Here is a 12,884-nt window from a genome sequence, read left to right on the forward strand (position 1 = left end):
CTTTCCAAGTTATAACTTAGGAATGATATTAACAGATGGAAGAGCTCATCTTTTGATCTGTCATTAATCCTTCCCCATTACATAAGTTAATGATTTCATCAAAACATATTAAAGAAATTCTCAAAGGCAATAATTCATTTTGCAAGAGAATTTGTTAGAAAGGGAATTTAAGATGAACCCTGCAAAAATCAATGTTATGACAAGATGCATATAAGGGAAATGTGCTTCTCTAATTAATACAAGTGAAAGCCACGTACGTTAAATATAATTCCCTAAGAGGTTCAAATACAAGGCAAACCTTTATTCCATTTAAACACAATACTCCCAATATTGGGTAACATGTCAATTTTTAGATGTAAACAAACAGTTAGGTTTGCTATTTTTCTAATAGCATTTCTGGGCTCTGTCTGGCTATTTTCCCTGGGGACAGATCCTCAGGCTAGCCAAGATTCATGTGCAATATCCCTGACTCCTTGCTGTGGGGGAAAAATGAATGAATGCGCCCAGATATAATCTTCCCACAGTCAGGGAGAAAGATGTAGGAAAGGAGTGAAGGTCTAATATTTGAAAAGGCTCTTCCTGGGCTTGCCCTATAATACTACCCATGTTACTCTTGTAGCAAATTCCTCACATCAGCTATGACCAATCATCACATAGTGACAACCCCATGGAATTCTGTCTTGTGAAATGGTTCAACATGCAGTTGTCTCTACAGCTGCAATACCAATTGGAATGGCAGTTGTCGGCACGGTGTCCAAAAAGCACACCTTGGGTCCTTCCACAAGACTGAGGATTAGTTCACACAACCACTTCAGGCTTCTCATTAAATTTGCAGTAATCTTTTGTTAAACCAGGTTAAATATGGTGAAGCAGTTTTCCCAAGGACTGCACCACAAATAGAGAACATCATAAAAATATCTATTTTGAAGCTTTTTCCAGAAGTATGCTAAATTATGTTCTGGATGCATGGTGTTTTTAGATGACCGTCACATAAACATTCAATCTATGCTTTGACAAAGAAATCCGGTATTAAGAAGGGCCCCTGTAGAGAGCTGTCCAAGCACAGGGCAATGCAAAAACCAATGAATTGCAAGATACGCAAATTCCCCCCCCCCCCCAAATATTGAAAACTAAGGGGAAGCTGTTCCTATTCTACAAATTATTCCAGCAGATAGGTAAAACAATTGTGACTTTGATTATAAAAGCCTGAAATTCGGCATACTTGTAGATCATACCATGTTGAATATTTTTGGCTATAGGGCCATCTGTCATGTTTCTCAAAATTCCTGCCTTCTTGGGAGACAATAACGAGGCCTGCTAAGTAATCCACAAAGCTTTATTCAAGCAATAAACATCTCTTCCCACCTGAAGAGAGTCTAATCTCTACGAACTTTCCTCTAGGCAAAACTATGCAAACTAAGCAAGACAATTGCCCTTTCAAGAATAATGGAAAGTTTTTCACCAAAATTTCAGAGAGACATTAGCCAGGCAGACTTTCTCTCGCCTTCTTTTAGCTCCACCCGTTTTAGTCTGCAGTGTACTCTAGGACTGACTAACACCCACCCACCCGTGCTCTCTCTCTCTCTAAGAAGAATGTTGGCTTCCCACTGACTGTGTATTATTTGCCCTTGACGAGATAAGCTCTGGAGAGGGTTCATTCCCAGCTGGTGAAGAGCCTGTGAGAGTTTTCTCCCCCAATGGTACAGGCTGGCTGGTTTCTGGCACTGACTCCTCTACTTCAGAGTCTGAGTCTGACTGATCACCTGAAACACCTTCTTCCAACTCAGGGGGGAGCAGGACTAAACATGACACCATCTCAGATTTGCTCTGTAACAAAATTGGCATCCATTTTGAAATATGGCCACCATTCGCCATTACAATTCCTCAATTTTTGGAGAATCATGAATATTTTAGGGTTTATGAGCCTGGATTTATTTGAATTATAAGTGTTCAAAAGAGAGCTTCAGCTATGGAGAGGTATATAAATGTAGTAATAAATAAATAAATAAATAAATAAATACCCCTTCAGGTTCTGTAAAAGAATATAGACCTATGTTGTGTTTTTAAAGCTAGGCACTGGAAAAAAAATAACTAAAGTAAGAACAGAATGATTGCTGTTTATTTTATGTAAACACAACGTTGTCAGTACCAGGCTTACCACACTAAAAATTTTTTAAAGTCAAATACTTTTGGACCAGCCGCCCCCTAAATTCTTATTAGTCACTACAAAGTGCACCGCAAACACAAAGAACAGTACCCTGTAGAGCAGCCTTGTGACACCTGCAATGTCCTTTCTTGCAGCCACATCGTATATAAGTTCTCTACAAGGTTGTGTAGCCTCTGGTGGGGTTGTCCAGCATATTTCCCATCCACCCCCATCCTTCTTCTTCCACCCCCAATCACTCGGTGAGAGAAGCTGTGGCTTTTGCAATCACCATTTGGGCCCAGCAGTGACCAGCCTGGTAGACAGCCCTTTTGATATCCCGAATGAGTGCATCCTGTGTAGGAGGTAGACCATCAATTGCTCTACCTTTCTGCATGAATAGCTGTTTCCTTGCACCATTAACATGCTCTTTGCTGCTGGTACGGTCATATAGCAAAACTACAAATCTCTCCAGTGGCTTCAGCCACTCTTCTACTGCCTGCTGTCTTGGCCTATCAGCCAAGGTACAGACTACTAAGGTAACATCTCCATATGCATTCCAGCTGTCCCATGAAGTCCTTTTGCCCCTGCCTTCATAAAAGGACACAGTATCACACGCAGTAATTGCATGGAACATTGGCAAGGCGATATGTTGCTCAGGACCCAGAGCTCTTGCTAACTCTTGAGCAGCAAGGAAACAGAAGTTCTTCCCAATTCCAAACGCCACCCTTAGTTCATTATTGTGCAGGCACTGTGCTGATGTTATGCAGGTGCTATGCTGATGTTATGCAGGCGCTGTGCCGATGTTATGGCCAGAACTACAATGTCAGTGTCAACAGTGCATAGTAGGGCTTTATTATACCCTTGCTGCACAGCATCACGTAAGTAGAGTAGGATTTGAGTGTCTGGCTCTTCGTGTGAGCACGGGGCCACTCCCAAGACATCCTGACAATTTACACAAAGCACATTGGTATTGTTTGTAGTAATCACCTGTTTGTTAGTGTCAATGTCTGCTAGCATCATTGCCAAGAAGGAGAACAACTCAGTCTTATCGTTGTCAATGCAGAGAAACGCTTGCCAGATTTTTGGGACTGGACGTGATGGCTCAACACGTTTCCGAAAACCTTTCTCCCTTTGCTGCGTGTGTCACTCTTCAAGCTTTCATGCCTATACACATCACAGAGGATGTCTAATCTTGTCACATGCTAAAGCTATGATTTGAAATGGGGAAGGAAAACATCGGTGGCATAATCCTAGAATGTTTTTGCATGCCCTGGTCGAAGCAAGTTGACGGTGGCAGCACCATCAAGAATGGTCACCCGCACTATAGGATTGGAGAAATTTTCTTTCACAGGTGTGAGCTCATTCCAACATTGCAACAAACCAGACTTTGTTCCTGTTCTCAGACTCCCCATCTTTGACAGTGCTGGGGGATAGCCTTGATTCTCATGGCAAAAGAAGTCATCTAGATCACCATTGCATATCTCGGATGCAATGTAACATCTAGAGAAGAGGGAGCAGTCATTCCTTAGGGACCGCAGCTGCAGCTGTTTACTTGACTTTTCTCTGACTGAAGGACGTCTGAAAATACGGAAATTGTTCCGTTTGATAGGATCTGTGATAGGTTTGTATCGGTTGACAAGCCTTTCACTGGCATATGTTTCATATTGGTCAACTCCAAGTTCCTCAAACTTGAGTCGTGTTTCTGCCACTCCTGGATCTACAATGTTTCTGCTGTCAAGTACAATAAGATCACAGCTGTTTTCACTAAATGGATTTCCTGTATCTTCTATAGCTTGAGTAAGAGACTTAACAGATTTTGCAAATGCCATCTGTGAGTGCTTTTTGGCCTCATGGTGACGCTCATCTGTGTCCCATCTTATATTACATGAATTCTCAAATTCTTCAGTTAAGCAGGCTATCTTGGGACCAGACACCATCTATCCATGCAGAGATGCTGGGTTTTCTGTTAGGCTGACAGCCCCACCATCACCTTTTACAGGTGTATTATTCTGCTTGTGGGCCTCGTCAATGGCAATAGCAGAGAAGGCAATTTGGACGCTTTTGTGACAAATTTCCCTTTCATGAATTCTTCATAGATTTTACAATGGCACTCTTTAAGTGAAACCTTATCATATAAGTGGGATCCATCTCAATATGGAGCCCACTAAACATTACTATACATCGATCCTCACCATGAGTTGTTGGACAGTTCCACTGGATTTGCTTCATTGTGCATGTGTGTATGAGTGTATATGGTGGATGTATGCACAAGTATTTACACACCAAATTCAAGCAAAATCACATTCATTTTGACCCACAGAGCATCAAACATATAATAGGGGAGATTGAAACTGTTTCGTAGGAGGCCAGTTTGAAAAATGTCCACCATTGGTGTTAGGGGGGAAATCTGCGATGGCCCTACAACTTAAGTCCTACATTTGCCCCAAGTCTCATGCTTTTATCATCAGTGGCACGATCTGGCCAAATATTGCACCAATCTGCTGGACTAACTGTGCAGTTCAATGCTAAAATGTATTGAGATACAAATTAAGTATTCCAATCTGGTCCTTGTCATGGATAGTCAGCACATTTATCATTTTAAAAAATAATGATTCAGACCAGCAAGTGCTATATTCTTTAACATGCAGCCTTGGATTTCTGTTTTTGCTTTTTTAAAATTTTTTGTTTTAACTGTTTTATTCTGTTTTTATTTTCATTTTACCTTGTACACCGCTCCGAAATTTTTCAATGGGGAGCCGTATATAAATATTCTAAATAAATAAATAATACATATATATACACTGTCTCAATGCAGCGTTCTCTGCTCAGGACTTCCAGCTTTAGCAGCACATGTGTTTACATACAGTGCCTTGTAACTATTTCTGGAGCAGTTTTAATCTGAAATTATCTAACCTTTAACATAGCTATGAATGTCTACTTTCCAAATGATCTTTTAAAAGACAATAATCAAAATGATACCTGTAGAGATCTGCTTCTGGTTGCTGGCATTCTATAACAGCTACAAGTTTGTCCAGATTGGCAACTGATTGCAATACTGCGGTTTCTGGGCACGCAACATGTGTCTGAAAGAGAACAAAAAAAACCACACAATGATGAGCATTTTTTTTCTAATATATTGGACAGAACCTAAAGGCACAGGCTTACATCCTCTGCATATAAATCACAGCTTTCTGATTAAGATACCCTTAAGGAAGCTCTTCCAAGTAAGCTTCCAGATTGCATTTAAAAATTTCCAGGCTGTTTCCAGCTCTAAAAGCAACACTGAAGGAACATAACCATGATTTGTCAAGTAGTAGCTTGCCAAAATGCGCACAACACTATTTTGTTAAACCAGTCATCTACAGTATATTGTCCTGACAGGTGGGGAGAAAACCCCTCTACAGTTTTGCACCATTTGGCAGGTCAATACAGAATACCAGCTTATCAAGTGGCTATATGCACATCACAACTTGGTAAACAGTAGTCTGCATTCACTCACTCAGCATGTTCAGAAGATTAGGCTTTCATGTGGCTGGTGTCATGTCCAGTCACTGACACTTCCAAATGCAGCTTGACCACAAGACTGCAACTTGTACCTGGGCCTCGTATCCCAAGTTTGCCAATACTGCACACACTGGGGTGGCAGTTCTCTTTAAATTGGCTATCTGGGACCTAATATGGCTATGGGGTTTTATTTTGCATGCCCAGCACTCATGCATGCACCAAACTCTGCAATTTCAGAGTTCAATGGGATGGGCTGCTTTAAAGGAATCTCACCAAATTACTCCAGTGAATATGCAGAAAGCACATATTGACCGGACTTGATTTTGTTACCATAGACATTCCTTAATGCCACATTTTTAATAAGCCATCACTGATTTGAAGGATCCCTGCGATCTGAACATCTGATAAGGGCTGCAACTGTATGCACACTTATCTCACTGAGCATAGTAAGACTTATTTCCAAGTAAATCAGCATTATATCAGGCTGCCCAAGAGCTGTGCGGTCTGCAGCATAACACACTCCAACTTTCTAGAAAGAGCTCAAAAGGAAACACTAAATTTATGGCAGCTGTTTGTTACAGAAAAGCTGACTCATAATGGCTTTATGTCTGTGTCTTATATTTCTGTTGACATCATCCTGGCACTTTGGCTAAAGTACACATTTTGTTTTGGAAAAGGGTGCAAAAGCAGGAGGATCAGAGACTGCCAGGAGCCTGCTAGGTGGCAGCAGGGGAGCTATTACCTAAGTGATTAAAAGGAGTCGCCCTGCTGCACTGTGCATAGCTTAAGAACTCCAGATAAGTGTACTTCCCTTCCTAACTATCAAATCACCATCCCAGCCAGAAAACCAATGAGAGTAGCTTTATTCAGTAAATACACACTTCTTCACACCTACCCTCTAAGCTTAATTAGCCTAACAAAGCAAGGCAGTTACTTATCAACTAAATGGATGGTTTCCCACTGTGTCTGACAGGCTTTTACCAGACCCCTCCTTCAAGAAGGCTCTTCAAGCTGTAACCTCTGCTGTGTGGCTAGTTTAGCAGACCGCCTCCTTCCTCCTCTCAACTTTGCCTCCGCTTGACCCTGCAGCAGACTCTGGGATCTGTCAATTCTGATGTTCCCTCTCCCTCCGACAAAGGTGGAGTTCCCGGAGGGAGGGGGAGACAGGGGAAGATGATCTCTGAGCCTGGTCCTCCTGTTTGATAAGCTCCTGGAAAGATTCCTCCTTGACTCCTGGAGAGTCTTGAAGGATTTCTTCCCTGCTTCCTGTCTCAGCTGGTCTTCTTCAACCTCCAAGTGCAATTCGGAATCCACACCAGGGACACCGGACCTAATCCTGACACAGTCAACTCAATTTAATTCAGTCTGGCCCGTTTCATTCTCCAAACTCAAGGGGTCCTGTTCTTCTATTCTATCCTGAGTCCAGCTCCAGTGTCATTGATTCTTTGGTATCCTTTGTTTTAAACCCTATAAAAGCTCTTGACTTTTGGCACTCAGGGCGTTCTTTCATCATGGACCCATGGTGGAAAGCTTCAAGAATCACCCAGGGTTTGCTTGGCTCTCCATCCCGTTCCTTATGATCCTTCCTAGTGTTCCTTTCCTACTCTGATGCCTAGCCCATGTTACCAGGGCCAGTTGTTCTTTGCTCCATTTTGCTCCGTACCACCTTGTTTCTCCAGATAGCTCTCGTGCCTTGTATACCCAGATAGAGCTTCACACCTTGGTAAAACACTTATTGTGGTGCTCTAGCCAGCTGCCCAATTTGTGGCACACCTTTCACCAAGCTGTGAGCTGAATGCTTGGCTGTGCCATTTCTTTTGAGTTGCTGACTCTGAGTCTAGTGATTTTTTTTGTTTGTTTGTTTGGTGGTCAAGCTTGGAGTCTCTGGCATTGTGTTGAGGTTTTTTAGGGTCTCAGGTTAAGTGTAAGAGGAATTCAAAATATACGAGATGTACTTTTGAGGAGACAAAACCTTAAATCTATTCCAAACTAGTGATGTGCAAAAGGTGATGAAACAGACCTTAAGATTAGTTTCTCCATCCAAGCTTGCAGTAGTAACGTAACAAGAGCCATCTGCTCTATCAGAGGACAGAAGAACAAGATCAACAGGAAAAGTTTCATCTTTGGCTACTCTGACAATATCCCCCACCTGAAAAAACAAAACAAAAATATCTAAGCAGACACACATTTACAGAATGATTGTGAGACTCAAACATTCAAATCAATGCTGCTATGTGTTCTAATTCAAGAAACCTTTGTAAAATTGGGACTCTTTAGTTCAATTACCACCAAAACACATGGTCTGTGAAACAGGGTGATTTTTTTTTAATGAAATCAGTACTATTTTTTCTGATTTTAAAATATATATAACATAGTTACATTCAAATCTAATCACAAACATGCTAAACCTATACCTACAGTCTTATAAAAACCACACACACCCTATCAATCAATCATAGGCATTCAATTCATACCCGAATGTTCTTTGATCTCGTTTTTACAAGGCCACCGCTGCGAACAACATACACTGGAGCTCCATTCACTTCATTGTCTGCTTTATGTCGTAACCAATCTTCATAGCCCTGAAAAAATTCAAACATCAGAAATGTTTTGAAAAAAGAAAGCTAGTAATTCACCTCGTCACCCCAAAACAAGCATCTCTGTAACCAATTTGCTACAATCTGAGACGAATCAAACCTCATCAAGCAACCAAGAAAAGGAATGAAAATTGGCAGCCCCTGGACACAGCCTACCCACAGAAGGTCCTGCCACTTTAAACTAGAGCAGTGGTTCTCAACCTTCCTAATGCCGCGACCCTTTAATACAGTTCCTCATGTTGTGGTGACCCCCAACCATAAAATTATTTTCGTTCTTCTCTGCACGATCCATTGTCATGGGATGGTTTGCTAATGAAAATAATACATAACAATAGCTTTAACAATACAAAAGATGATACATGACATAGTTTAGTCAATACAGTTTCCTAAGACCATTGGAAAAATGTGTTTTCCGATGGTCTTAGGCGACCCCTGTGAAAGGGTCATTCAACCCCAAAGGGGTCCCGACCCACAGGTTGAGAGCCGCTGAACTAGAGCCTAGGAAGAGCAACGTAACTTTCCAGATGGTTTCATGACAGCTGGATTGAGGAAGGGTGAACTTTGGATAGGTTTAGGAGGAGAATATAGGCAGCTATGAGCTGTTGCAGTGCAACTTGAATTCAACAAGCAAGAGACAAAGTGGAAGTTTCAGCACTTGCTTTTTGCCACCCTAACTCATTTGCAGACAAACACTTGCTTTCTGCTACCCTACTTGAATAATATATCAAACAGCAAGGACCCTAATTTTAACTAAGTTAAAATAATAAAAAAAACCAGCCTGAACTCAGCCCACCACCACCTTCAGCTTGACACCCTGGAAAACCACCCAGCTCGCCCACCCCTAAGGCTGGCCCTGAACCCTAAGCTCTGGGTTCGCAAGACACACTCAGCAACCTACAAACAAGCCAATCGTAGGTGGCTGATCAAAAGTGGAAGCAGTGGGTGTGCAGGAGGCAACACACCTGCTCGCTCCCATTTGTGCACAGCCACCCATGGATTGTTTAAACCATGGTCTATCATGATACGCAAACTAAGTCACTATGACCCATGTCCTCTGCAAATGGGACAGAAATGCGTCCACTAGCGGGATAATGTATCAGCTGTTGCAGTTCACCTCATGTGGAATCTCACACTAGATTGTGTATTATTAAAAGGCTTCCTGAAGTAGATGGATGTGGTCTGAGAAATCTTTTGTGCACACCTGGTCATGCGAGACTGGAAGAAGCTGCAGATGTCTGGGCCCTCCCCTCAGCTACCATTAACTTGACTGAACGTGAGTGTGACAGGCTGTTACCAAGGCAACAGGCAACAGGCCTGAGATATCTTGCTTGATAGAGTGGGAAGAACATGCAGCAAGCTGGGCTGGCCAGTTCCTATCCTTTTGGGTAGAGGGGACTGGAGCTCACAGAAGTCCTAAGGCTCTGGGTAGGAGAAAGAGACTTGGCAATAAAAAGGTAGAACTGAGCTCCACAAGCTATGAAGAGGCTGAGACTGTTTAGTTCTTTAAGTCCTTGCTGTTTGATATATTATTCAATTGTTTAAATAGCCTTGGGAGGGGTTTTCCATAAAAGGCAGGATAAGATACATTAAATAAAATACAAACCAACCACGTATACCACTTTCAAATATGATGGAGCGTCTCTCACTACACAAGCCACTTCAAATCTCTTTCTGAAGCTATTATACAAGAACAAACTCCTCTGGATTATGTGTGAGACAGCAGGAAAAAGCTCTTTATAATACAAATTGACAAAAACAGCACAAAAATTCTGTGTCAGTCTATTACTGTCCACTTAGGGCCTTACTATGTATGAGTCACTGAGTGCATGGCAGCTAGACAAAAAAAAAAAAAAAATGTCCCCAGGCCAATCTGCTGCTTTACAACATAAAACTTGTTTCCTACAGGAAGTTTGAGCCCAGTGGAATGCTGTTAAATTTCGGGGAGGTCCAAAATGATGTGAAAGCAATGACGATTCTCAGAACTTGCCAAAATTCCATAATGTGCAAGTAACTTCCATTCTACCACTGGTTGACTGGCAATCCAGAAAGCATGAACTGCAAGCTCATATCTGTCCCTAATTCACCAATTTCTGCTCTAGATTCTCCCCTCCCTTGAGAATTTGCACAGAAATTGGGAATGTAATGTGCTCAAGGGTAGAATTCTACATTGCATGTGACAGAGGGCTGCTGCTAAAAACAGCACCCCTGTATTAATCATAGAATAGAAGAGTTAGAAGGGGCCTATAAGGCCATCGAGTCCAACTCCCCGCTCAATGCAGGAATCCACCCTAAAGCATCCCTGACAGAATAGAATCATAGAATGTTCTCCCCCTTTTCCCCATGCAGCATCATGACACGACGTTATGTATTGCCTTGCCTCCTCCACTCCAAATCACTATTGTGGAAAAATACAGTGTCATGATGTCACAATCCAGGGTAAGTGGACTACACATTCTGGGGGAGAGGGGAATAAGCTGACACAGGGATGCCACTTTCAGCTGCAGACCTCTGTTGCACATAACAACTAGGGTTCACATGAATACAACAGTCGTTATAGCTTATTTAAGCTACGATGAGCAGAGGAACCACAGGCCCCCATCCTAAATATTCAAGCTGCAACTGCAGCTTGTTGTGTCGCTTAAACCTGGCGGGGGTGGGTTGTGCGAGGGTTTAACAACTCTTCCATAACCCTAAAACAGTCCATGGTTTCTGAGAGGGTTGCTTAACCCTTGTACAACCCGTCTCCACCAGGTTTGGATAAAGCAAAAAGGTGTGGGTGCAGCATGAATATTCAAAATGGCCATCCACATGTGCCCCTGCTGTTTGACAGACCCATTGTGAAGGTCTGTCTTAAGCAACTTTCTCCAAAAGAAGTCATGCCTCCTTACCTGCTTTATGGCTGTCACAGTTATTACAAAAAACAATGGCAATCCACTCGTAACTGGACTTGTAGGTGTATCTATCATAAGCTAGAAGGGAAAAATAAAGATGGAGATAGTGTCAGCATGAGCCCATTTTTGGAGGTGCTCCAATCAAAATTGCATGCCACATAGAGGAGTCTCCAAATGTCGGCTTGTGGCTACCACTAGCCCTGTCCCATCCTGACTAAGGGGAGGAGCAGGAAGTCCCTCTTCCTCAACATCATTTGGAACTTTGGGAAAAGCTTGATCCTTCTAAAAGCCTCCAAAGTGCAGCTCAACATTAGGGAGGAGCCTAGCAATGTGGAACAGTTTTGGAGGCACCTAGAAAGCAGTCATGCTGCTTTTCAAGTACCTCCAGAATGTGGCAAGAAGCGCCTGCCTGTCTTTCGCCAAATTAAAAGATGCACCTGCTAATGGCAAACCAGCAGGCTCACTGACAGACCCCCCAATCATACAATATAAACTCCATGGTGACCTGGCAGGCAACATCCTTACTCCCCAGTCCCTCCTTGTGTTCCACCCAAAGTGGGAACAGAAGAAAGCTGTGCTCTATCAAGTTGCTCTATAGCTTAACAAGACACAGGACTCCTACACTCTGGGCTGATTACAAGATATGGAGGCGTTTACTCCATCAGGGAGCAACTCCAGGGACTCACTCCTAGATTTCCCCTCCCACAAAGAGAAGACAGACCTTGGAGCTGCTTCAAGAAGGGCACATGCAAAACAACATTTCAGCATGGCCTGAACTTCCACAATACTTAGCTATGTACCTTAATCCTAAATAACAGATTCATTTTGCTCACATTGCAAAATAGGCAATCGCAATCTGTCCTATTACTACTGCTGTGCTAACTTCAGCAGAAAATATTAACAAGCTCTGCTCCTATCATTTTGCTACTGCTAGAGGAAAACTACCATCTTGCAGGATATGCAGCATGTGTTCGGGGGATCAACGGAACAGCAGTTACTCAGAAACTAACATTAATCCAAGAGACTTATTACCCTTAAGGAGGATTTAACACATTTTCTAGGAAACTGGAAAAATACTTTTATGTAAATCATCAAGTTCTTTTCTTCCAAGGATTAGCATCTTCCAAAACCCAATCCTCATAACACAGCACAGTTTCAGACAAAGCACAGAAAGTCCGCTGCCTAATTTACACCCTGAACTTTCATTTAAAGCAGAAAATAGAACTCCAGATGTTTTGGATGAATTTGCCATGCTGGCAGGAGCTTCTTGGATTTGAAGTCCAAAACATCTGGAGGTCTAACTGCTGTCCACTTCTGATTTAAAAGACCTAAGATGTGCTATTTGGTACTAGGCCAGGTTGCTTTCTATGTTGAATTGGATACAGCATTTATTTTAAGGCTTGTTGTACTGCTAAACCAAAGCAGGCCTGGTCCTGTAAGGTGCCTGGATAAGGGACCATTTGGGTCCTTTACATTAGCCACCCTGACATACAACTTCGGCTTACAATTGAAACAAAGAGGATACTGGTTGCTGTAAAAACAACAACTAACTGAAGGAATGGATAAAAAGAGCATGACAAAAGGATTCACTTTAAGAGATTACTGGACAATAGCCCTTTACTTTTGGAACAAAGGACAGAGTTTATGGTCTGTTGAAATGAAGTAAAAATCCTTTGAAAAGGGCAAACAAGAAACACTGATGTTGCATGATGGCTTGTGGGGCTATGTGTAAATCAGTTTTCATTT

At 42.2% G+C, this 12,884-nt stretch overlaps 1 protein-coding gene across 6 annotated transcripts in view; it reads right to left on the reverse strand.

Moving 5' to 3' along the window:
- Window positions 1-12,884, reverse strand: part of ATP11B (ATPase phospholipid transporting 11B (putative)) — a 508,285-nt gene that overhangs the window by 469,936 nt on the left and 25,465 nt on the right. For all 6 annotated transcript variants that reach the window (XR_010025712.1, XR_010025711.1, XM_063131906.1 and 3 more), the window contains exons 4-7: window positions 11,136-11,216; window positions 8,125-8,232; window positions 7,671-7,799; window positions 5,126-5,229 (exon numbers count right to left, since the gene is read on the reverse strand). Coding sequence is in view for 4 of the 6 variants with exons in the window: in XM_063131906.1 (XP_062987976.1) it covers window positions 5,126-5,229; window positions 7,671-7,799; window positions 8,125-8,232; window positions 11,136-11,216 (422 nt within the window). In the remaining 2 variants the exon portion in view is untranslated. The remainder of the gene's footprint in view (window positions 1-5,125; window positions 5,230-7,670; window positions 7,800-8,124; window positions 8,233-11,135; window positions 11,217-12,884) is intronic.

The sequence above is a fragment of the Elgaria multicarinata genome, chromosome 8, assembly GCF_023053635.1.
Source record: "Elgaria multicarinata webbii isolate HBS135686 ecotype San Diego chromosome 8, rElgMul1.1.pri, whole genome shotgun sequence".
NCBI lineage: Eukaryota > Metazoa > Chordata > Lepidosauria > Squamata > Anguidae > Elgaria > Elgaria multicarinata.